The 26295-nt window shown below is 42.6% G+C and overlaps 1 protein-coding gene across 1 annotated transcript; it reads right to left on the bottom strand.

Annotated features, from left to right (window-relative positions):
- ccdc80 (coiled-coil domain containing 80) lies at positions 1–26295 on the bottom strand. Its single transcript, XM_049593364.1, has 10 exons — positions 24609–26295; positions 24185–24382; positions 23367–23860; positions 21098–21436; positions 18485–18641; positions 13747–13883; positions 10969–11120; positions 8294–8397; positions 2037–2120; positions 1–957 (listed from the first exon to the last, which is right to left on the bottom strand). The coding sequence occupies exons 1-10, from the start codon at positions 25300–25302 to the stop codon at positions 635–637; spliced, it is 2682 nt and encodes an 893-aa protein (XP_049449321.1). The 5' UTR covers positions 25303–26295; the 3' UTR covers positions 1–634.

Below are 26295 nucleotides of genomic sequence, written 5' to 3'. Positions count from 1 at the left end.
TGGTGGTAAACAAACGTTTATTTATCATATAGCACAACAGAGTATAAATAAGAACATTGTATAGTAACAGAAACTTTACAAAAGAAAACATGTGACAGCTTCTTTTCATAAAATAATCGATAACTGCACCTCAAATGCAACAGATGTCCAATAAATACATATATGTCTTATTTTAGCCCATTATCTACAAAATAAAGGTCTGTGCTGATAACATGAATATGTAAATTTGACCTGGAAGGCAAGTGAAGGAGACAGATGATATAATAACGTGCAAAACACTCTGAAGCTGGAAATCCATGAAACAAAAACTAAGTCCACAACAGATCCCTGAACCTCCAGGCTCTTCTATACATTTAGTCTCTAACTGGCTCTGATTAAATCCCCTTGGAAATTACCATTACGTGCAGCCTATTATGCTATACATATATCAAAGATCTTGACAGGTGAAAGCAACCGTTTTCAGATTCAGATTCAGATTCAGAATACTTTGGGGCTGTCACTAAGTGCTACAAAACATTCAAAGACCCTGCTCCATGTGAGCCGCCTGCCTGGTGGAGGATGGGGAGGAAAGATTAAAAAAGTGAAAGGAAGAGGGCCGATAGTGCCGAGCACCAGCTGCGAGGCAAAGGAAGAGTTAGTAACCATAGCCCTGGTGATAGCCGTCCTGGTAGCCGTGTTCGTATCCGTGCTGATGGTAGCCATAGCCGCCGTACTCGTCCTCAGGGCAGCGCATACCCAGTGACTGCTGGATGGCCATTTCCTGTCTGCGCAGCTGCATTGAGTCTACCAGGTCATAGATAATAGCCATGGACCACATGGGCGAAGGGTACCAGGACTTCACGTTGCCGTCCTTTCCTACCAGCAGCATGGAGAAGTATTCTGGGCTGATCTGGAAGTAGTTCCTCATGTCCTTCACCAGCATGCCAGACAGCCCTTCACGCTCGACAGTCGCGCTCCCTGGATTGAGCAGAGATTCAGGTTAGGAGTGAAGTATTTAAGACAGACATTTTATTTTTAAAAGAGAAGTCCCAGCCATGTTTTCCTTCACAGACTTGTTTGACATTTACTGTATCTCCACATGCTGAGCTCAAATGCCAAAAGCAGAAACCTGAACAACTTCAGTCCGCTGGCAACAGCTCCAGTTATGACTTGCAGCTTGCATAAGCCGGACTCCCATTTCTTTTTTCCCAGTAAAGTTTGTTTGTTTAAGAGTTCTCTTGGGCAACATCTACTAGGTTGCATGAAATGAAAGAAATAATTCATTTTTTATTCCCCTGCTGCAGCAGCAGCAGCAGTACACATGGTTGTGCAGTTGGGAGGTTGTTGGAGAGCGTCCTCGATAAATGCAAATCTTTGAGGTTCCTCTGGAGACATGGTGAAATGATAGGAGGACCTTTGACACACTGGTCTGTGCAGAAGGGTTTAAGGAAAAACTGGGATTCTGGTTTTACTGAGGGAGATCTGGGACATTTTGACTTTTAGTATGAGGAAAGACAGCTGTTTTGAGGTGAAACCAACAGTAAAAGAAGGAACTATGTTCATAAATAAAGGTACTATTTATACTATGTCGTGACTCCTAACAAAACAAAATGAGGGCAAACAGGTGAACTTGTTCTGGGCTAAGATTAAACCAATGTCCAGTGCTCGTTATGTATTTGGATTTGGCGATCCATTTATTCTCAATACACATGCCCACCATAACACAGACAGGCAGCAGCATTGTCCATGTTCAATGGTTATTCTGTTAAGCAAACTGAACGGCAACACTTCATGCTTTCATGACACGGCTCCATGACACGGTCAAAAACGGTTTGCTTCCAGTTCCACACACTTGATTTTCATTACCTATATGCAGCTTCACACATGAATGCGCCACCCTGTGTTCAGTTTCATAGCTGCATGTGTATATTTATATTTACCTTGTTTAGATACGGATAAAACAAACAATCAAACAAACACTATATTATGGCTCCAACATAATTCTTGTGTTACTGTGTGTCCGACCCACTAATAATTTTATATGACAAAGTTCTTACCGTTGATAGGATAGAGCTCCAAGACTCCGCCCATATCCGGCACCTCTGTGCCGACCAACTTCAGAATGGCGATGTGCCTCAGACCTGTGTCACCATGGCAACGACAAACACAATAACAACACACATGAGAGACAAAAAATATGATACAGTAAAACTCAACTTCAAACAAGAACACTGGATCTTATTCACCAATCATTCTCAAGAGGAAATTTCTTCATGTCTCTTCTCCACCCTCTTGAGAGGTCTGAGGCATTCTTGACCTAATTCTGTCAACTTTTATTTTCAATTTCGTGGTGTGCACGCAGATCATGCCCTCCAGGACAATGGGATTCATAATTACAGAAACAGGTGTGAACAGTTCTGAGGTTAAAGAACATGTCATGAATCTGACGTAGACATTTCTAAAGACTTTTCTTAAGGATTATATTTAAAAAACTTAGAAGACATTGGTGAATAAGGCCCACTGTGTCTGCAATATGTGGACAAACTATTTTGTATCCAGCAGTCCTCCTGCTTATACAAGCTGATTTCACTGTGGTTGCTCATTACTGGAACCATCTAAGCGCTGGTTTCTAGGTAAAAGGAGGAGAACGTGGTGGTCCGCAGAGTCCTGCCAAAAAGCTGTTTCCTCTGAAGCGAGAAAGCCCACATTAAACACAGGAGAACGCAGGCTTCACTTGGTGGGAGCCAAGTGCTGAATACCAGGATCAAACCTCTCAGGCCTTCAGCCCAGTCAGCAGGACAGGCCTTTGTCTGGGCCAGGGAGAGAGGGAACAGGCCTGGGTGCCAGCCCAGCCAAGAGCAACACATGAGGGGGGAAGTCCTCACAGACTGCCGTCTGCGTCTGCTGATAAGCAAGACAAGCTTTTTTTGTCTTCAGTTCTCTGACTCAGTCATATGGAAAATCAGTGTACAGACATAGATACTGATGTCAGAGCATGTACTGCTTTGTAATAAGGCAGATTTAAACAAAAAACAAGTCATGGTGAGGTATGTCAAAAAAATATATAAAAAAGGCATAGTAACAGTATGTACAGAAAATATGAGAAAGTCATGGTATAGTATGCGGTAAAAAAAAAATATAAAAAAATAGTATAGTATGGGACAATTTTTTTTTAAATCATTGTATCGTAAGCAACCAAATACATTACAAAAAAGTCATAGTAAAGTATACGACTGAAAATACGGTTAAAAAGTCATAGTCTAGTGTGTGGTTGAAAATAGCATGAAAAAAGTAACTGTATAATATGTGATAAAGAATCTCATAAAAAAAGTCATAATATAGTTTGCAATCAAAAATATAAAAGTCATAGTACAGTACGAGTTAAAAAAAACAAAAATAAAATGTCATTGTATGGTATGTCATAAAAGACATTATAAATTAGAATGACTGCCTTGGGGATGTACACCTCTGTGAACCGTTCAAGTTTAGATCCAAGTCTATGAAAACATGCATGCTGAATAATGGCCAAACAGAACATTATGATGTCACAGTGAAGTTGACCTTTAACTTTTTGAATATGAAGGGCTCTAGTTTCCTGGCGTGGCGCAGGGTGGCAAACCCCGCGCAGAGCTAGTTTCGAGCAGTGCAACCCGAGGCACACTCAGTTTGGTAGTTTGGTAGACCGAGGTGCGCTGAGATGGGTGTGGCGGCGCAGCAGGGGGAGGTGTCGACAGATCCAGCTTGGCGCAGTGACAGTTTCGTGCCAAAAGGCTTCGCCGAAGGTGTGCTAAAAGCTCGCCAGCTGAAACCAGGTCTACTGTCAGCGCAGGGGGAGCACAGCTGGTGTAAGCCGAAGTTTGGCTGACCGGCGGACAGTGCGCACACGTCACCAAAACCTCACAGGCAGGTTTCCAGAATATCAGGCACATTAACAATGCAATAAATGGACACAAAACCACTATTCAATGCAACTATCTGCAATTAGCACATAAATGTATCTCTATATCGACTGTCCCGTCACATCTGATGTCAGCGTAATGGAAACCCAACCTGATTTGATTAACACAGCTGCAAACTAATGAGTTCACATCCCTCTCAGCCAACCACAAACAGCCACAGCATCAGATAGGGAGTACATATTCAGCATCTGTCATCTTAGAAAAGTCAAAAGAAAAGAAACAGAGTGAGACTGCGAGATAGAAAGAGAGAGCGCGCACGCACGAGAGAAACGCAACATTGATTTACAATTGTGGTGACCTCCTCCCAGGCTACCTTTGCATCATCAGCCCGTGGAGGTCTGCTCGCAGTTCCGTATATTCGGACACTGCGAGCTTGGACCTCCCGGACCAAAACATCAGTTTCCTCCTGGGAGGAGTTTGGCCGTCTGATGCTGCTGCTCTCTTCTGCCATGGCGAATTGAGTAAACTCTCATTACGCCTTCGCGCGGCGCATTTAAGGGCGAGGAGAGGGACTCATTTGATTGGTGTGATGTGTGTAAAACCCACTCCACGCCTTCTCTCCTCCCACTTTCCGACTTGCGCCGGTAGGAGGGACGGAGGTGGGATAGAGGAGTAGCTGCGCCAGCGCGCACGGTGTGCCAAACTTGCAAAATCTGCCTGGCCACATCCAGTTGGCAAAGCACAGGTGCGCTGCACCTCTGCCGCGCCCGGTCTGCGAAACTAGAGCCCGATATGTCATCATATTGTCATTTTATCCTATGAGACATTTGTGTGAAATTCTGTCATAATTAGCATATAAAGTTATGGCCAAACATGCTTTGTGAGGTCACAGTGACCTTGATCTTTGAATACCAAATTCTAATCAGTTCATTCTCATGTCCAAGTTGTCGTTTGTGCCAAATTTGAGGAAATTCTTGAGTTAACAGAGTCATGAGAATGAGATGGACACAAAGTCACAGTGACCTTTGACCCTAAACATTTGATAACTTAATCCTTGGGCCCAAGTGGACGTTTGTGCCGAATTTGAATACATTTCCTCAAGGCGTTTTTGAGATACCACATTCACAAGATTAAGACGGATGAAAGGTCACAGTGACCTTGACCTTTGACCACCAAAAGGCATAAAAAGTCATAGTTGAGCATGCAATAAAGACGTAATTAAAAGTCATAGTTTAATTTTATCAAATATATAAAAAGTCAAAGTATAGTACGTCATATAAAATATCATATAAATGTCTGTATAGTATGTCATAAAATAGTCTATTATATATTCTGATTCAGAGTGACTTGAGAACGAGCAGCAGAGTCTGCTGACATCCCTAACTTATGCTCTACACATAAAAAAATCTTTTTATTACTAATAGTATCAATCATCATTAGATGAAGTCGTAAAATCTGTTTAAATGTTTGGTAATTTTCTTCTTGAAGTGTAATCATATGAATCAAATAACGGATAGTGCAAAAGTCAAACTCATAAATGTGACAAATAAATCTGTGCTCCTGACTATCTCACGCATTCTGCAAGAGTGTAAGGGAAAGAAGTAAGAGCCAGGGAGAAATGTCAGAAATCTTGAATTCCTATAAACAAAACGGGAACATGAGGTTCAAGTCGGGGAGAAACTCCAGATGACAGCATTTATTTGGTTTTCCCGAGAAGAGGAGTTCACTGTGTGCTATTTAAAGTTTACATTTATCTCACATAAATCAGTCAGACGCGCCAGGTTGCTGAGATTTACAGAGTTTAGATAAATGTCTCTTTTTGAGATATACAGTAATAACATTTAAGTAACTGTGGAAAAGTTGACTAACTGGCAGAGAGAAAAGGCCGTCGTCAGGGAAGGAGAAGAGCTTGTTAGCCCCCAGACAAAACACACCAGCCGTTTGCCAGTTTTGTCATCTGGGATCCCTCTGTGCACACACACACACACATGCACACACACACTGATAATATCTGGAGGGTTGCAGTAAACAAAAATATCCCGTGTAATCTTCATGTGACAAACATATTCATAAGTGGTCTAAGTAATACTCTGGCAGGCAGTGACAGAACACATGCCTGGGTTAAGCTAAGGTCACCAGAACATATCAGGCGCTCAGCTGAGAAGCACAGAGAAAAAAAAAACAGATGAGAGATTAGATTTCGCTCAATTGTAATCACTTGAATGTTCATCTACATTCTCTCCTCAGGTGGGTCTTTCCTGGGGGGTTAAGCTTTCTGTTTTGTTTGTTAGTTTGTTTCTGGCTACAGCAACAGGAAATAGTTTGGAGCACAGAAGGAGTAGTCAGTATGAGCGGAGACACTCAGCACACAAACAGGAAGGACAGAAAACAGCAGCATGGAATCCAAAGTCCTGACAGCACCAGTCAGACTAATGCAAGGTGCACTCATCAGCAGAAACGGCACCATAATGTCAAAATAAGAGCAAAACATAAACCACTTTAAAGAATGAGTTCACTCAAATTAAGTTTTGAGATCTTTTTCTCAAACATGTAGCCTACTAGGGATAGTTCAGATTTTTCAGAAGTGGGTTGTATACTTACCCATAGATAAGATTATCCATCTATTGTATATTACAACCACTGGATGTCAGTCGGCACGCTCCAAGTTTGGAGAAGCAGGCCGGAGTCTGACATAGGAGCCAGGCAATCTACTGCTATAGATGATGTCAGCAACACAAAGCTTTTTAGTCACCTAAAAAGAATTATTATCAGTTTAAGCGTACACTATATTTAGACTATTTTCACTGCTGTCAAACAGTGATTTCCGACAGAGATATTAAGCCCTTTTATCGCTCTCTTCAAGGCCAGACTTCGTTGAGACTTGGAATTAACGCCCTGCAGCTGTATGCCTCTGCAAACCCATCAAGTTGCAAAAACATGAATGCTTCACACACATCTTCCCCCAGGCAGCACAGAAGATCTACACAATTTCGAGATGGGCACCCAAGATTAGTGTCACCAATTCAATATCTGGCGATATGACGTTGAATAATGGCCAGAAAAGTGTTTTTACAGAAAATGATGTCACTGTGAAGTTGACCTTTGACCCTTTGGATATAAAATGTCATCACTTCATTATTTAATCCTGTTAGACATTTATGTGAAATTCTGTCATACTTAGTTGATGGATTCCCGAGTTATGGCCAAAAGCATGTTTTGTAGGGTCACAGTGACCTTTGCCCTTCAACCACCAAACTGTGATCAGCTCATTCTTGTCTCCAAGTTGTCGTTTGTGGCAAATTTGAGGTATTTCCCTAAAGGCCTTCTCAAGTTAGCACAGTCACGAGAGTGTGATGGAGACAAGGTAACAGTGACCTTCACCTTTTACCCCCAAATCTGATCAGTTTATCCTTAAGTCCAAGTGATCATTTCTGCCAAATTTGAAGACATTTCCCCAAGGTGTTTTTGAGATATAACATTCACAAGAATTAGATGGAAAAAAAGGTCACAGTGACCTTGACCTTTGACCATCAAAATCTAAATAGTTCATCCTTGAGTCCAAGTGGGTCTTTGTGCCAAATCTGAAAAGTTGCTTCAAGGTGCTGTGGAGATACTGCGATCGAAAAGGTCACAGTGATCTTGACCTTTGGTGACCAAATTCTAATCAGGTAATTGTTGACTGAGAGTTGGTATTTGTGCCAACTTTAAAGGAAATCCCTCAAGGTATTTTTGAGATATTGCCTTGCAAGAATGAGATGGATGCAAGGTCACAGTGACCTTGACTCTTGACCACTAAAATCTAATCAATTTATTGTTCAAGCATTTTTATGCAGAACATTATGATGTCACAGTAAAGTTAACCTATGACATGTTGGATATAAAATGTCATCACTTCATCATTTTATCCTATTAGACATTAGTGTAAAATGTTAGAATTAGCATAAGACTTCTTGAGTTATTACCAAAGACATGTTTTGTTGGGTTCCAGTGGCCTTGACTTTTGACCAGTTCATCCCTGAGTTCATGTGGATGTTGGTACTGAATGTGAAAAAAGTCCTCTCATGGCGTTCTTGAGATAGTGCTTCACGAAAATGGGATGGACAACCAGAAAACATAATGCCTCGGTCCATCACCAGTGTATTGATTTTTTTTTAGGTGGAACTTTAGGAGGCTAAAGTATGGTTTGTTGCTACCACCATCCACTGCAGTACATCGCTCATCTTCCGTGTCAGTACTCCTGCTGCTTCTTCAAAATGGGGATGTGCCGACAGACATCTCTTGTATGTAATACACTGACTGTAACTGTACACCGAGTTCAAAAAAACTATCCCTGCAAAGTTTCCAGACCTCAGGAAAGTGAGTTAAATGACCAGTCACAGGTCAGTGACGAGACAGGTTGATTTCGGGTGACTCACCGAGGTTGCAGGCCTGGCTGGTGAGGGCGTAGAGCTGCTGCTGGTAGGCCCACTCCTCGTCGTTGGGGGCGGAGATGATGAACAGGCGACGTCTCCAACGGAACCTGCAATCACAGAAAATTTCAGCCTGGATTTAAGTGGCACTTTGGTGCGGCAGTGAAAGCTCTGCGCTAAGACAAGGAGTTTGTGCTTGTACACCAACATGTTCCCATACTATTACTGCCAGAGGGTGACAACCCCGAATTATGGTCAAAAACCTGCCAGATCTCAGCGCTGTGATCTGAAACTAAAATTCTGGTCTCCATGGTAACAAAAGACAGCCTGTCTGGTTTAGACATATCAGGAAAATATGTGACTGCAGTGATTCAGCCTCGAGGTACTTTTTGTTGTTACTTTTAATATCCATGGGACACACACACACACACACATACACACAAACAGGCTGCCGCACTCTGCTGTAAACGCTGTAAATTATGGTCCAGCTGATTATTGAGCAAAGAAACAGCTGTTTGATGGGAGCGGAAACAGCCTGGTGAGACCACCCAATAATTCTGACGACCAACTCCTCAGCAAAACATTTAACTAAGAAAATATGTACGACAGCTTTATTAAAGCCCATTCCAATGAATAAATATCCATACACAGTGTGCCCTTTCAGGTGGCTGGTGGCTGTTTTAATGCATGTTAAAATAAATATTACAACCTGGACCCATTTCCCTATGTTTTGTGTCTAAGTAACAAAGGAGACAACTATTTTTGAAATTGACCCAGTGTTGAGCGAGATGCCTGCAGCCAGCACTGCGAAACAGACTGTTATGTAACCTCTGGGGGCATTTGTGCACTGTCAATTTATGTCCACTAAAAGAGATTGTTTTTGCCACTGCCAGGCTCAGACTGTTATTCTAAGTATCTGACAGCATTTTGGAAAGGATCCCTACAGAGATAGACCTTTTTGTTAAAGAGAAAGATCCCTTGCCCCAGAAATCACTATCACCAAACCAACCAGACTCCATTTAAATAAACAGTGATTTTAGTGTGTATAGAGGCAGCATATGTTCACATCTAACTAATAAATTAAACGTTTATTTCAACCAAACCAGAGCTGGTGACTGTTGGAACAGTGTAGAGAGTAAGGCTGCACGATATTGGGAAATATCCAGGTCAATTCACACACTTGTGAGTAAAGCATACAAGAGGAGAGGTGAGGCCTCCGTCTGATCTCTTCATAAAGTAAAGTTATATTATTTTGCGTGATGGACTCTTCATATAATAACATAACAATCTACTATTTATCGTGTTATACGGTGAAACGTTTCACCTGAAAACGTGATGACTTACATTGATATATTGTTATTATATAGTATATTGCACACACACACACACACACACACACACACACACACACACACACACACACAGGTAAGCAAGCCCGGCCCAACCCGCAGCACGGCACTGTACACACAGTCAATGGAGCGGAGCCTGTGTTGTGTTCAGGCGTTGTCACGTAAATAACAAATTCCAGCACTTGAATAGGCCGTTTATTCTTGATTCCACTTGTTTTGTTGGTCAGTGATTAAAACGGAAGTGAGTTTTTTGCGCATCACTCTGCAATTTATTCGTGCAGGCTTAATTTAATTAGGGCAAGCCACATTGCAAACCCCGCGATGTAAATATTGCACACATGTGCATTGCGATGGCAATGCTTAAAAGATACATCGTTCAGGCTTAGAAGAGAGACAAACTGAAACTTTTCTTTGTAAGTTTTATTTTGTTTCTGTCGACTTTGAATTAAGCGTGGTTTACAATGATAGAATTGCTATTTATTTAAATGGCAGCATTAAATTTATATAATTATATTTAAACCTGTGTTAATTTAGTTAACAAAAATTATGACAAAAAATATTAATCAATGACCTAGATCAACGATGTTTCATTTTCGTTGACGAGATGAGACAGGATGAATGTTAGTGGTGGACTATCAGACGTGTGAGAGGAGAGAACCGAATGATTATTTTATGAAACGTTAATTAGAAAGCCGAGAACAACCGTGCTTGCAATGATCTTCTAATCCCATATGAACAGTATGAGATCGGGCTACCAACAGGCTGTAAACTCCAGTAAATAGTCACTGCAGGGATGTTTCACTACCCTGCAACACTCACAGTGGAGCATCATCAGCTGTTGGTGCGAGTTGTGAGCTGTTATTCAGCAGTAAATAAGCAGCCGTGTGTGTCTGACTGTGTATGGTGGAGCTGCTAAATGGATTCGTGGAGTTAGATGCAGTGTGACTGCAGTCTGATTCACCATGGAAGTTACTGATGGTGCACAAATGCAACAAGTGGTTACGTTAGAGCCTGTTTCACAGCTGCAGCCCTCTAGCTCAATACTGGACCAGTTTTAAAAACAGTGGTGTCCATTAGTTAGACACAAAAACATGGAGCCAGGTTGAAAATATCAAAGTCTCCCTTTATGGGGCTTTTTATGGTTTTGGGGAAGTTGCAATCAAGCCAAAACTTATATTACAACAACATAACAATGCTCCCATGCACAAAGCCAAGTTTGTAAAGTCATGGTTTTCTCAGAAAAGCATGTGTATGAGTCCACAAAGCTGTGGTGTTAGACGTCCACATACTTTGGGCCATGTGGTGTATTTAAAAATGTAGAAAAAAGTTTACCTGGACAGGAAGTTCTCCAACGATCTGGGCTTGTCCTCTTTCTTACAGACGACCCCGTCTCTCTTCTGCTGCTCCATCTCTCGGATGCGGGAGGAGAAGGTGTCGATGTAGTCGAACACAGCCTTCATGGCGATGGGAACCTCGTAGGATTGCTGAGAAAAGAACATCAACAAGAACCAGTTATACACTCCCAAAGATCAATTCCAAGATGTGGTGAAGCCACAGGATAAATAAATCAATATGCTTGTGAAAAGAAATCTGCAAATGACACGGAGGATATGAAAATAGAGTTTCAATGCTCTAAACAATGGTGAAACTGTTTCCAATAGAGTGATGGAGTGAAGTTTTGGAACATGTTGGTCGATGTGCGGTCGCCTTTTTCCACATCACAAACATTCTTCATAATAACTTCTGGGAAACAGCACAAGGCGTATCGGTTAAACATAACACAGCATACCAGTTAATTTACGAAATACTAAACAATCTCAGCATGAATACGTAACACAGCCACACACACACACTCTCACACCTTCCTCGGGATATGCTGAATCTGCCGCACAGCTCGTTCTAACTCTTTCACACCTCCCTCCGCTCGCTCCCTCTGCCACTTTCTGCCTCATACCCACACCCACATCCTTGTGCACTCACAGACTGCCCTGTCTCTGCCTCTGTCAGCAGAGAGGTGAACACTGGCCTCTTTGATGAGTCGGTCCAAAAACAGCCTGGTGATTTACCCTGGCATGCACACACACATACACACACACAGGTGTGGGGCAAATGTCATGTAGTGTGAATTAAAACAGTGTTTTAGTGAAGGCAGCATGCTGGCAGTGCGAGGACAGGTCAGTCCACCTTCAAAGAGAAACACAAGATGAAAGTTTTTGGGGAGGAGGGTGGTGAACCTGTAAACACAGAGCGGAGGCCAACAGGACAGCGGAGCCACGAATAAAACAGGAACACGGCTGATTTATGGGAATTAACCAGAACAACATCTAAAAGAGTACAAATATTTTAACTTAGAGGGAAAGTTTGACTCAAGTCATATTCAGATAGTTAAAATATAACAGCTTGTTCAAATTCAGGATCCTTTAAAAGATGTGGTCCATAAAAGAATGAGGGCTGGGGAGCATCAGACAATTATGTTCTCCAAGTTTAAAGGAAAAGCTGGAGGAGCCTTTGAAATTAGGCAGACCTCAACATATTCTGAGCAGGGGCTGCTACCCGGCCAACATTTGTACGCCGGGCCCAGGTGGGTAGAAAATGGGCTGAAAAATGGGCCCTATATGGGATTGTCCGTGGATTCCATAGCGGACCTGTGCCACTTCCCACATGGCTTTCATGCAGGGTTACACTGGGTGTTAGATGGGCCTGAACTGGGCAACATACGCAAGACACATCTCGGTCCCAGCTTTAAATTCTATGTGGGGACTACATGGCTGAAATATGGGCCGTAAATGGGTTTGCCCCAGGGTCTGATGTCGGCCCCATGCCACTGGCCCACAAAGTTTCGCAGGGTTACACTTGATGGACAAACATCTGGACAAACATCTGTCGAACCTGTGCAGCAATACAAATACCTCGGTACTGTCACTGATAGCAAGCTGTGCTTTGAGCCCCAAGTTGATGTTGTATGTGAGAAAGCACATCAGCGCATGCACTTTTATCGCAAGCTTCGCACTTTTAATGTTGACACCACTTTTATGAAAATGCTTTATTGCTTTTATTGAATCTGTTCTTACGTTTTCATTTATTTGCTGGAAGGGGTCACTTTCTTTTAAACAAAAAAACTCACCTGCAAGGCATTGTGAAGGTGTGCAGCAAAATTGCTGGAGCACCCTTAAACGACCTCCATGACCTGTATCAGGTCAGGTGCATGAAAAAAGCTAAATGTGTCCTGGCCGACCCAAGCCATCCACTAAGGGACAATTTTGTGCTGCTACCATCAGGGCGCAGATACAATCTCCCCTGATGCAGAACAAATCGGTTAAAAAGTAATTTATTAAATTGCTGCTAAATGTACTTGTGTATTCTTTTATGGTTGTTTATTTATTTGTTGTGATAATTGTTATCTTTGTTTTAACTGCTGGCTCTAACACAAATTGACCCTCCAGGATAATAAAAATTCCTTGAACCTTGAACGATACCCAAGTGGGCTCAAAGTAAGATGCCCATTTCCGGCCCATACTCACTTGGTACCCAGGTGGCTCCAGCACAACGCTGGAAGCTTCCTCCTGGCTCCTGGAAGCCACGGGAGGATTTGTTGGGTCTCTTTCACCGAGAATGGGAGGTGAACAGGACTTTTTCTCGATGTTGCATTGGTTAAAATGAATAGATTTCTGTCAGAAAGGGCTTTCTTGAGGAAGCGCACAAGGAAAACTTCTCCCATATGCACGATCAACCTCCTGTGCTCCTTGACCCGGAAGCGGAGGCTCTGAGGAAATTGCTAAGTTAGCGATTAGCTAGCTATGCAGTTCCAATTCTAAAAAAAGGTGGCTAAAGTTAAGATAAGGGTAATGGCAAGGGTTAAATCTTGTTACTTATAAAGTGAATCACGTCTTCATGTGTTATGAATTATGACTTGCTACACTTGGTCTCATTTATTCATTACAGTGTAGCACTGTAAAAGGGTCAGACAGCCGCATTGGTGGGTTTCTCTGGCGGGCGTGCTTTATAGGGGCAGGTCCTGCATGCTACAAACAGAATGTGTCCGAGGCTCTACACGTCTCACATACTCTGTCTAAAAGGACTGTGGAGGATCTATAGAGAGCGAGGCCTTACCTTGACTCTCATGTCAGAATCGGTGAGGACCATGTAGAAGTCATCATGTGTCATGCTGAACTCTTTCCTCAGCTCTGTGATCAGATCCTGGTTCACCAGGTCCTCCTGACGAAGGCCCTTCATAGGTTTGTCATTTTCTGGAAAAAGAAACAGTGGGACAGATATCGTGAGATAGCTTATATTTGTTTTAATTAATGGAGCCGTATTTCAGTTGTTTTTTTGTGGAGAAAAGGATTGTGTTCCACAGCATACTCACTAGAACCAGTGGAACCTAAACATAAGAACATATAAGATACGGTAACTTCTGACATGTCAGCTTTACTTTTGTTTACCAACCATGATAACGTCCCAACAGATGGTATTGTTTTTTTTCTTGTGAGTCTGTGTGTGTGTGTCATCATGGTAAAATGTGAGTATTTTGCCAGGTGTTCACGAGGGCTGTTCCCTGAAAGCTAAAGACTCAAATCATCAGTCAGAGACCCCTCAGTTCACTAACATTTTTCAAGCAGCAACTTTTCTGGCCATTATTCAACGATATATCTCAGGACCAGACCAAATACCGAATTGGTGACTCTAATTTTTGGTGTTCACCCTGAAACTGTGCTGACTGTATAGATCCTCTGTGCTGCCGAGGGGGAAAGAAAGGTGTATGTGAAGCATTCATGTTTCACAAACATAAATGTAAACTATGAGTGCAACTCAATACGTGGTGGCAAACAACCACAAGGAATACTTCTAGTTTACCCTTTATTTAAATAAAAAGGTCCCACTGAGATACAATATCTCTTGTGCCAGGGAGCCCTGATGATGGGAGGGGAAATATATTAAAAAAAGGTTCAAATGAAAATACAAAAAAGGGCAGATGACATCACAAAACAACCCAAAACACAGCAATAAACACAAGACACCCAGTAATCAGGGGGAGAATCATGGCAAATAATGGCACTTGTTAAAAGCTGCTCCACACTGCTCCATAAAAACTGATTTTAAAGTGCTTTTAAACATGTCAAGATTAGAGAGGGTAAAGTTTCCAAGTCTAGTGTGCCTGCAGCTGGATATGCTGCTGCAGAGTGAAAAATGTAAATCTGACAAATGTTTTGTTCATGAGACTTTCACATCTGACGAATAAAAGCTCTTACACAACTAAAGGAAAATCACATTACTCTCAGATCTTAATGCAAAATGATGTACAGTTGTGATGATAAGCTTTCCCATCAAGTAAACCATAATAAAGCAAACACAATGTGAGTCTGCAGCTCTGAAACATGAGGAGTAAAATGTGTTTTCCATTGCTAAACTCAAAACAAAGTGCCTTTGGAAAAAAAATGTGTCTGACATGACAGTGAAGAAGACTCTGCAGAATGCAAACAGGCAGAGTGAATCAGGGACAGACTCCACAGAGCAGCTTTTATTCACTGAGATCTGGCTCCAAAATCTACTGTAGCTGGCCTTTATACAGACCAAAGCAAAAGCCTTTAATCACCACTCCCTCCGTGCATGTGTGCACGACACACACACACACACACACACACACACACACACACACCACAGAATAGTGTTTTTTGGTCGCTGGTCCATCCTCTCTGTGCCGTGTAATGTGTATGAGCAATTAAACCAGGAAAACCCCGGCACATGTTGGAGACAGCCGACACAGACTCAACACACAGACATGCTGTCCACCAACCAACCAACTTAAAACTCTATGAGGTCACCCTGAACTGAGGGAGGGGCTACACTGAAAGGACTAGTTGTTTGTATACAATACGTGCTCACACACACACTACTACACACACACACACCACTACACACACACACTACTACACACACTGACCTTCTGGCCGGTAAGTGGAACAAAACTGTAACCGAGTCCGACCATGGGTGGGGGCGGGTGACGTCACCTCGGTGTTTTTTCCAGCATTCCATCTGGATAAAACCTCGTTGTCATGTGGAGTGACAGACTCATAAAGTTTTACAAAGTGGGTTTGCATGTCCTGAAGTTAACACGCACTAACCCAAGCCTCGGGTTTGGGACGGCTATAAACTTTCTCAAAGTACGAGGGGCCGCCAAGCACAAATGACACAGCGCGTTTCATAAAAACAGCAGTGGTTTTGTTCCTTTTGAACAAGTAGCTGGAGGCTGCTTCATAAAAAGGACATTTTATTAAAAAAGCAGTCATAATTGCACCGAGTGAATGTGTGTGAAATGAGTTAACTGTCTCCAGCTTACGCATCAGCTCCAGGGGAGGCAGACTTGCCCCCTTGTTTAGGATGATACACAAGGAGGGTATGTACTCTGACACACACAGACCCCTGCACTCTAACAGCTCATCTAATTTCCTACAGAAAGACCCCCACACTAGTATTTCATCACTAAGAATGCAATGAAAGTGTGACCTTTCAAAGTGATATAAAAGTACTGTTACCACAGGGTTACATGCAAATTAACGTCAGACCACAGAAGTCAAGATCATAGGAGTCAGATGTCAGCTCTGTCTATTATCACCTGCACAGAGAGACACACAATACTGTGGCTTTGGCAGAGCGAGCGTACAGTCTGAATGTTATACTTGGAGCAGAGATCGCTGCCGAAAGCATCTAGTTTGACATCATGCGAGAAAGGTAAAACAAGGACAGGCCAGCAGACGTGGCCTCTTCTGATCTCCACTCCTTAGTACGGAGAACATTTTCACAATAACATTTCCCCTGAACTTACTGTAGCTTTTACACATCGAGTGAAAATGTGACTGAAGAACAGCAATGTTCTCAAGTCATTGAGGACTTGAGTCATTGACAAAATACAATTACCACCTCTCATTTGTATGCCTCCGCAAACCAATCAAGTGGCAGTTTACATCCATGTCTGTGAAAACATGGATGCTTCCCCCCGGCAGCACAGAAGATTAATACAATCAGCACAGTTTGAACACCCAAGATTAGAGTCACAAATTCATCAATTCAATTATATAACCAAATCTCTCCCCTTCTGTTCCTGAGTAATGACATTGAATAATGGCCAAAACAAGTGTTTTTGCAGAACATTATGTCACAGTGAAGTTGACCTTTGACCTTTTGGATATACAGTGTCATCACTTTATCATTTTATCCTGTTAGACACTTGCATGAAATTTTGTAATAATTACTGTATGAATTCTTGAGTCTTGGCCAAAAACGTATGATCAAAGTGACCTTCAACCACCAAATTCTCATCAGTTCATTCCTGAGTCCAAGTTGACATTTGTGCCAAATTTGAAAAAAATTCCCTTAAGGTGTTCTTAAGATATCACGTTCATGAGAATTTGATGGATGCGGTCCAGTGACCTCGACCTTTGACCACCATTTTCTGATTCTTTGTGCCAAAAGGTGTTTTTGAAATATTGTGTTCACAACAGTACGTCTGATGCAAGGTCACAGTGGCCTTTGACCACCAAAATCTTACATGTTCAAGTTCAAGTGAATGTTTGTGCCAAATTTGAAAAAAATCCCCGAGTGTTCTTGAGATATCAGTCACAAGAATGAGACAGATGAGATCATGAAAACCTTGACCTCTGAATCTGAATTAGTTCATTTTTGAGTTTTGTGCCAAATTGGAAGGAATTCCTTCAGGGCACTCTTGAAGTATCATGTTCAGGAGAGTGAGACAGATGGACGAACAACCTGAAAATGCAGTACCTCCAGCCACGGCTGTTGCAGAGGCAAAACAACAAAAATAAACATTGTTTTATTGTTGCTTTAGTAAAATTCAGCCGGTATAATATTACTGGGATATTTCGCGTCGTGGGGCCATAAAGCGAATGCACGAGAGACTTACGGCGACCAAGTGTCTAACTTCAGGTTTAGCACTCTGCTAACTTAAATGGTGATAAAATGATTTTAACATGTGGCTCTTCTAGACGTTAGAAACGTTATTGGATCGCATGGGTCAAACACTAGTAGTGAAATGAATCATTCTGTGGGACGTCTCTTTCACGATATAAGTCTATGCGTATAAGCCTTTTTGCCAGCATCACGTAACGGATCCACAAGTTGTAATTCCACATTTGGCCACTTTGTCAAGACTGGCGCTGTTCCAGTGGGTTTGGCCCTGCTATTTCTGTGACCAGGCCTGTCTGGAAACAGTAGAGAAGTGTGTGTCTTCTGGAACTGCTAAATGCTTTCTGGATATTAATTTAGGTCCTACAACAAATATGCAAAATGTGCTGCTTGTTTCCTGTAGGTATTAGAGGATCAAGCTACCAATAAAGATGACAAAAAGGACACACAAAATCAACTGTCCATTGGCATGAAGACTAATTGCGTGATGTCCTTACCCTAATATTCATTTATGTAACACTGATCAATCTGCACAAAGATAGTCAGTTGCTATATTTACAGTATTTTGATACTTTTTGAGAGTTTCAGTTCTGAATGTGATTTTTACATTTTGGCTGAGATGAGGAGAAAAGAGTTGAGTGCTCACAAATCTAAACAAAAGCTTTCTTCATTAAAATGTGAAAAACATCCACTGAGATTTCAGATTCTCACAAACAGTTATTCTGGGTAGGTGCATGACTCAGAAACTGCAACAAGCGCTGACAGCCCAGCGGAGGATGCATTTGCCCAACCAGATGGAAGGGTTGGATGAGTTAACGCTGGTGTCTGAGAGAACTGCCAATCATCTCCTCTGCACAGTTACAAACAAATGGCTGCTTTTAAACCTTCACAGAAGACGACAAGAGAAGTGAAACTGTGTGCTAGTTACCCAGCTGGTAGTGGTCGATCTTCATGGTGGAGTTGGTCAGAGAGCCAAAGATAGTGATGATGGAGACTTTCCTGATGGCCATTTCACACACAGACTCCAGGTACTCGTCCCTCTGCTGAGCATACATACTGTTCTCCTCACTGGGGGATGTAATCAGCTGCAGGGAAGGAGAGAGGTTAGAGTGTCATGTATATACAATGAAACCACACACACACACAGATATACACACACTGTACACGCCCACACATATACACAGTGTGCTGCAGAGGTGATGTTTACATGAACCTGCAGGCAGAGGATTGGGCCTGCCCGCAGCACTGCTGTGATAAGAATCTATAATGGCTGCAAAGCGGAGACGCAGAGTCTGTTAGCACACAGCTGTGCAGCCTGTCAGATCGCTGCTCCCCATACTTTATGCCTGTTCAGATTACAAACCACTTCAGTGTGATCATAAAGCAGCGACATTATAGAAACTAAATGGGGAAATGAAGGGATGATTTGCAGCCCCAAAGCACAGAGGTGTTTACCGATTTGTTGACCGGTAAAAATGAATCAACAATAGATTACTTCTCCAGATGTTGAGATCTTTTGGCGTTCAGAACTTCCAGAACTTTCCAGTACTGTGTTTTGGAAAACAAACTCCCTCTTATTGGAGTTGGAATATACTGTAGATCACCTCCTCCTGCTCCACAATTCATGTTGGCTCAAAACTCTGAAGCCAGTTAAAAGAAAAGCAGAATCCAAGACAAAGTAATTTTGTGAAGTATTTATGATTGCGAAATTTAATGGTTTCACCAGACATTGCTGTTGGATCGCAGCGCTAATTAGCTTGTTAACTTGTCTTATTGTGAAAAGATGATTTTTATTACTGATGCAGAAAACTCAATGATGAAAATGTACTTTACAGGAAGAGTTTAACAATCTGGGAAATATGCTTAATTTGAGAGTTATATAAGAGAGCTAATACCAAAGTCCTACATAGGTACATGAAATGAAGCTACAGCCAGCTGCCAGTTAGCTTAGCTTAGCATAAAGACTGGAATCAGAGGGAAACTGCAAATAATCAACACGTCAAATCTTAAATGTTTTATCCACATGAAAACTGAGAGGTAAAAATGACACGTTGTGGTTTCATGGACAGTTATGTGCTGAACTATTTCTCGGCTGAGCACAGTGACTTCTTGATGTCACAGTTGGTTGCTTGGGAGGAAGTGGCTGTGGTTGGCAAGATCTAACTTGTTAATCTGTGAGCTTTAGGGCAGTGGTTCCCAACTGGTTCAGCCACGGGGTCCACACAGTAATATATTCACTGCATACTTGCGTTTGGCCATGTCGTCACGCTAGTTTGCTGTCTTTGTAAAGACGCTGTCCATTTGTCAAGCACTCTACAGCAGGAAATGACACTTCAAAATAAAAACTATGTGCAAGAAATTCACTGTACGTAAAAATAAAGTGTGTTTTTTACAAACTTGACATGTTCGCAAGTCACTTGTGGTCCATTCAGAATGGACCCGCGATCCACTTTTGGACTGCGACCCACCAGTTGGGAACCACTGCTTTAGGGCAAGGTCACACGAGTGAATGCAGGTGAGCATCACCTGCAAGACAATTTCTTTGCTGAATGTGACGCATGCAGAAAGCTAGCTTGCTACTTGCATACTTGTCTCCCGACCATGGACTGTATAAAATAATGGATAAAGCTATTGTGATGTCAGTCACTGGGTTGTAGTTTGTCAAGTTCGGCAATTGGCCATCACCATCTTGAATTTTTTAAGCCAGAGGTGACCATATTTGGAAGTTGGGGGTGGATCTGACTGAAAAGCCAAAGACATTATCGGCAGACAGCCTGTCAATCAAAGGAGCCCCAACCTTAATTAGGCATAACTTTAAGCCTCATTAAAATTTTAATGGTTAAATTATGTAAAAATTCACCCCCGTACAGTTGTCATGAACGGGGAAATTCGCTCTAAAGATCAAAACCATTTTTATTTCTGCTGTAAAGTTAACATAGAGGTCTGTGGGGACTCGCTCTTGGGGCCAGCCTCAAGTAGCCATTAGAGGAACTTCAGTTTTTGGCAACGCTGTGCTGGCTTCATTTTTCAGCCCCGGAGGTTGCCACTTGGGCAACAATCAATGTCTCTTCCACACATACTTCTTTGCTATTGGTTGAGGCTGCAACTTTGCTAATCAGAGTTCACCATAGCTGATCTCCACCCAATATGAAGACAAAAATTTGCATTGCCACTGGAAGAAAATGTTTGGTTCGCATATTTCCTTGCATTAAATGGAAGGCAAATTTCCACCAATGTGTAACAATGTACTTTAAAGTTCATGTTCTTTTTAAGCTCTGTATGCTAAGCTAAGCTAACTAGCAGCTGGCTGTAGTTTGTATTAAAGCGACAAGAGAGTGGTATCAATTTTCTTATCTAACTCTTAGCAAGACAGCTAATAAGTATACTTCCCAAAATATCAAACTACACCCTCACAGCAGTGCAGTTTAATACTGCACCTGAGCACTAATATTTCCTTCTGACCGAAGCCTGAAACCGAACAGTTGCCAGGCGAGTGAGGCAGTGGGCCTCTTGTGAACTGTGAGTTATGTCATGCTCTCACCAGCAGCCGCCTCCTGTTCTCAAAGTAGTCTAGGAAGGAGGCCAGAGATCCCTTTGGAGGGGGCGTTGGCTTCTTAGTGGGTTTCGGGTAGTCCTCTTTCTCAGGGTACTTTGACAGCTTCTTTCCATTTTTCTTTCCCCCAATCTTCCCTGCCTTTCCACCTCTCCTCTCCCCTTTCTTGGCAGCCTTGTCAGCCTTCTTCTTCTTCTTGTCGTGCTTATCGTGCTTGCCCTTGACCTTCTTGGTGGGACTGATGTCGGTGAAGGTTTCTCTCTCCTCAGGATCACTGACTGTTGGCTTGCTTGGTTCGTACTTGTCCTCGTACTCATTAGTCAACACCTGCACAGATAAAACCATGTTATTAACTGATAAATTAATTGTCCACATTTTTTTATGTTAAAACATTTCCATCACAGACTGAAATAACATGATAATGCTTTAGCCTATACCTAGTTCCAAAGAACATAGAGTTCCCTGATGAAAAAGAAAAATCCTCTTGTGCACCCAAAGTGAAGCAACAGTAGTTAATTTGGCAGTCAGCATCACCAGTAAAACCCACACATCCATTAGAGTTAGCAGTTCAATTTAAGAGGCCCATTCCTGAGCCATACAAACTCTATTACTAAGCAAATAAGACAAAGGACCCTTCTTTACACACTTTACCAGGGCTGAATAGATGAAGAAAAGTCTGATCCCCACAGAAACTTCATCAACACACAATCTGAAGACTCCCGGTTGTACGCCTCTGCGAGCCAGTCAAGTTGCAGTTCCAGTTTATATTCATGTCAGTGAAAACATGGATGCTTCACACACAGAAGATCTATACAATCAGCAGTGTTTCAAGATTAGAGTCACCAATTCAGTATCTGACCAAATGTCTCCCCTTCCGTTCCTGAGATATGACATTGAGTAATGGCCAGGAAAGTGTTTTTGCAGAACATTATGATGTTACAGTGACCTTTGACCTTTTGGCTATAAAATGCCAACACTTCATTATTTTATCCTGTCCTGACATTTGTGTAAAACTGCATAATGACTGCTAACGTGACAGTTTTGTAGAAAAATGTTCACAGTTTCAAAAGGATTCAACGTAATGATCAGTGTGACTATTTTAGCTAACCTTTATGAGCATATAAAACACTATGGTTTCAAAGGTGATACACTAAAGTGGCTAATGAGTAGCATGAAAAAGAGAGGAATATGTATCAAGAATTAGATGTGCTGTAAACACTGTTCGTATAGCATGTGGTGTACCACAAGGATCTATTTTAGGACCCTTAATATATCTTATTTACATTAATGATTTTTCAGTTCTTTGTAGTTTTCTGGTCCCATTTTGTTTACTGATGATACCAACATGATTTTGTCACATGCTGATGTACACACTCTAATAAAATACACACATGAGGAAATGGTAAGAGTTGCAAGATAGTTTCAACTCAATAAGCTCTCATTAAATGTTAAAACATCAGATTTCATTATATTTGTGTCAAGTAGCAGGAGGTATGATAGGGATTTTGCTAGAGTTTCAATAGATGGAGAAGAAATTTCTCAAGTCTATTGCACATTTTTAAGGCATTTTAGTTGAAAAAAACTTGAAAAACACATTAATCTTATTTGTAACAAAATTGTGAGGTCACTGGGGATCATCAGCAAACTACAAAGTTTTTTTTAAATGTGTCTTGTTTATTAACTTTACATTATTCCATGATTTATCTCTATCTGATGTATGGTAATATTTTGGGGGCAAATACATACCCCAAAAATCTGCAAAAATGATTAATAAGATTGTCAACTTTCTTAAAAATTTAACAAGGCTTCCGTTCCACTGTTCAGGAAACTGAACCTTCTTTCAGTTTACAAATATATTTTCTTACCTTCCTCTCTACCATTATCATTTAGCCAATTCTTTAAATTTAAATCACAAATTCATTAATATAATACTAGACAGGTTAATCAGTTCCACCTTCCTTTTTACAGAACGACATATGTGCAGTACTCCCTATCATTGTGTGCAGATCTGGAACACCAAAGTACCTGTTTTCAAGAGCTAATTATCCTCAGAATAATTAGGAAGTTTATTTGTATAAACCTGCGGCTTCTTGACCTCTCCTGATACATTTCTTATTTCTACAACCAAACGGATTCTATGCAGTTTTGTCTGTGCATATAAAAAATAAAATAAAAATATACATTTCCAAAACTAACTGAAGGATGGTTTTAGTGCTAATGTTTTTTACAGAATGAACCCCATACACTTTTACCTCACCTTCTCTCCCCCATTCTTCCTCTTAGTAGGTTTGACCTTAGAGGGTTTATGTGTGGAAGGTACTAGCTTGCGGCTGTGTGGATCTCGGTTCTCCTTGTCGGTGCGGTTATCTCCAGCCGGGGTGGTTTTAGCTGGATACCTCTCCCTCTCTCTGCGGTTGTAGTCGTAAGGATCAGCGGTGGTTCTCGGAGCAGGCAACCACAGGGCGGTGGTGTGGGCTTTGGTTGGTTTCTGGGTGGTGGTGGTGGTGGTGGTTGTGGTGGGTCGTTTCGTGGTGGTTCTTCTAGTGGTGGTGGTAGTGGTTGTTGTTGTTGCTTTGGTTGTGGTTGTCGGTCTGGTTGTGGTGATGGGGGGCCGGGTTGTAGTCATTGTGGTGGTGGTGGTAGTTGTGGTGGTTGGTCGTGTGGTTGTTGTGGTGGTGGTGGCAGCTGTGGTTGTGGTTGCGGGCTTTCTGAGGATCTTCTTCCCTGGTTTTCTTTCTACTGGTGCATCAACTGGTCCAGACAGAGACACATAACAGATAAAAGACTTCCCTCCAACAGCTTCCTACTAGTTTTTATTAGTCTAATGGTTTAACTTATAAGCCACAAACAGTTAGTACAGGCACAAATCCTCCAAAGGGTTTTAGTTTTTCAGATACTCCTATCCAAGGCAGAACAAAACACTGTCATATTTTTTCAGAATTTTGACATGTCCCTGTAATTAAATTGTGAATCACAGCAGAAATATTGTGAACAGCAAAATACAGCAAACAGTGATTAAACGGATCAAAGCATTGTGATATAAACATAATCATAATAATAATAATGTCCTCTCACCTGTGAGTGTGCCCTCCTCCACCTGGCCCTCCACACCTGCTGCTCTGCACTTCTGGACGAAGCCCTTCTGTCTTAGCTTCTCCAGCTTTCTCATGGGCGACTGGTCGATCACCTCGTACATGGCCTCCAGCCTCACAGGGTACGGGTACCTCTCCTCCACCTGCAGGGTCTTCTTCAGCAGCACCATCCCAAACTTCCCTGCAGGTCACCACATCTCTCATCACATTTGGGTACAAACTGTTTCAGGTTATCTGTCATGTTTCCACCCAGATGAGGAGTGGGTGAGGTGTGTGCTGTCTTACATGAGCTCAGGTTGGTCACCACAACAGAGACATTCAGACATGATTCATAGATATAGAATAAGTTGGGTCAGTACAACCAATACAAACAGTCACCTCCTTCAGCACCTCCACCCATCCCTTACCTTTCTCCAGTTTGAGGAAGCTCATGAGTCTGGGGATGAGTGCTGTGTCCAGCGGCTCCTCCATCACCTTCCCCTCCGTGGTGATCCTCCTCACCTTGCCCCCCATCTCTCCCTCTTGGTGAAATATGACAATCTGGTGGACATGGCGCTCGGCGAGCTCACAGTACACATCTGGTTTCAGAAGAGACATCATCAGTCTGTAGTAGCCGTCTGAATCATGGGGCGCAGAGATCACCAGGACGCGGTTCTTCCCCGCAAAACTGGCGAGCAGATTTGGTGACCCGGCGCTGTTGGGCATCCGGGCGACCCTTGCTCTCGCTCCTGGAGCGCCCTCATCCTGCAGCATGCCCTGCTGAAAGGGCAAGCCGATCTGTCCGGCCACCCCTCTCCTTGGCACTAGACCCTGACCTCCTGCTCTCTTGCCCAACATTGTCCCCGTCCTGCCTGAAACTGGAGCACCCTCGTCAGCCTGCACATCTTCCTCCTTCTTGGAACTGTGCACCGAGATTGCCGAACCAAACCCAGGGCGCATCCGTCCGACTAGGCGCTCCTTGTCCGTTGTGCCCAGCTGGGCACGTCCCAGTCTTGCGCGTCTCTGCAACTGCACCCGCTTGAGGTGAGTCTGTCTGTCGGCTTCGCCTGTCCAGGTTAGCAGATATATCAGAGCTAAAGTGAGAACAAAAGCCCCCCGCATTCTGGCGAGATGTCAGATAAAGCAGGCTAAACACTCACTGAGGGTAAGATAAAGATCCAGTGGTGGAGCCGCGACTCTGGCGCGTCTTTAGTGCATTGGAGGTTGTTAATGAATTAATTCCAGATGAAGACTCACAGAGTGCAACATCGACTCATAACAGTCTGCCACTGATGTGTTTCAGAGCATGCCTTCTGCTGAGGAAATCCACTTCCCTCTCTGAGCTGTAATTGGCAGACAAGGCGAATGAGAGAAGAGTTTGTTGTGCGTAAAGTTACATCCAGAACTTCTTCTCAGCCACACTTCCGTTTACAGATATAATCCCAGCAGGTCAGGAGGAAAGATCTTCTGTTATATTAACATCCAACACTCTGTGATAATTCCTCAGCCCCAGGGGAAATGAATGAAGTCCTTCGGAGAAAAGTTTTGGACCACGTCACATTTCCAAAACACACTCAGGTTTGCGTTAAAACCCTAATGGTTTAAATGATCCCATCAATCCTCGGGTGCTGTTTATATCCAACAAACTGTGAGACGCTCATCTGGCGCTGTGAAGAGGAACCTCCGACACAATGTGAGAAATGTGCACACTGCGCTGAGTCTGCACAGAAAAGCGCGGCTGTGCTCCTCCGCAGGTTCTCCTTGGCAAAACTGAGCTTTGGAGGCTTTCCCAGAAATGTCCACACAAACCTCAGCCTCCGGACTCTTGGCGGCGCAGCGCAGGACCTGCCCCAGGACTGTCTGCTGCCAGCTCAGTCTGCAACACCCATCTCAATACAAATACCTCAGAGCAGAGCTTGGGGGACGGTTTTAGGTTTCACTGAAGCAAAGCTTATGAAAAAGCTGACTAAAAGCACTTTGTAGAATATGTGAGAAAAGTCAAACAGTTTGCTCCCCTGCTCGTGCACGCCCGCACTGATCTGTATGCGACCTGCGGGAGCGCGCACAGCAGCGTAAGGCGAAAACTTTGAGACACCGCGGTGAAGTTAGTTTTAA

Source organism: Epinephelus fuscoguttatus, linkage group LG13 (genome assembly GCF_011397635.1).
Source record: "Epinephelus fuscoguttatus linkage group LG13, E.fuscoguttatus.final_Chr_v1".
In the NCBI taxonomy this organism is placed as follows: Eukaryota; Metazoa; Chordata; class Actinopteri; order Perciformes; family Serranidae; genus Epinephelus; species Epinephelus fuscoguttatus.
The sequence above is the reverse complement of the archived record's forward strand: the minus strand, read 5'-3'. Positions and strand labels throughout refer to the sequence as shown.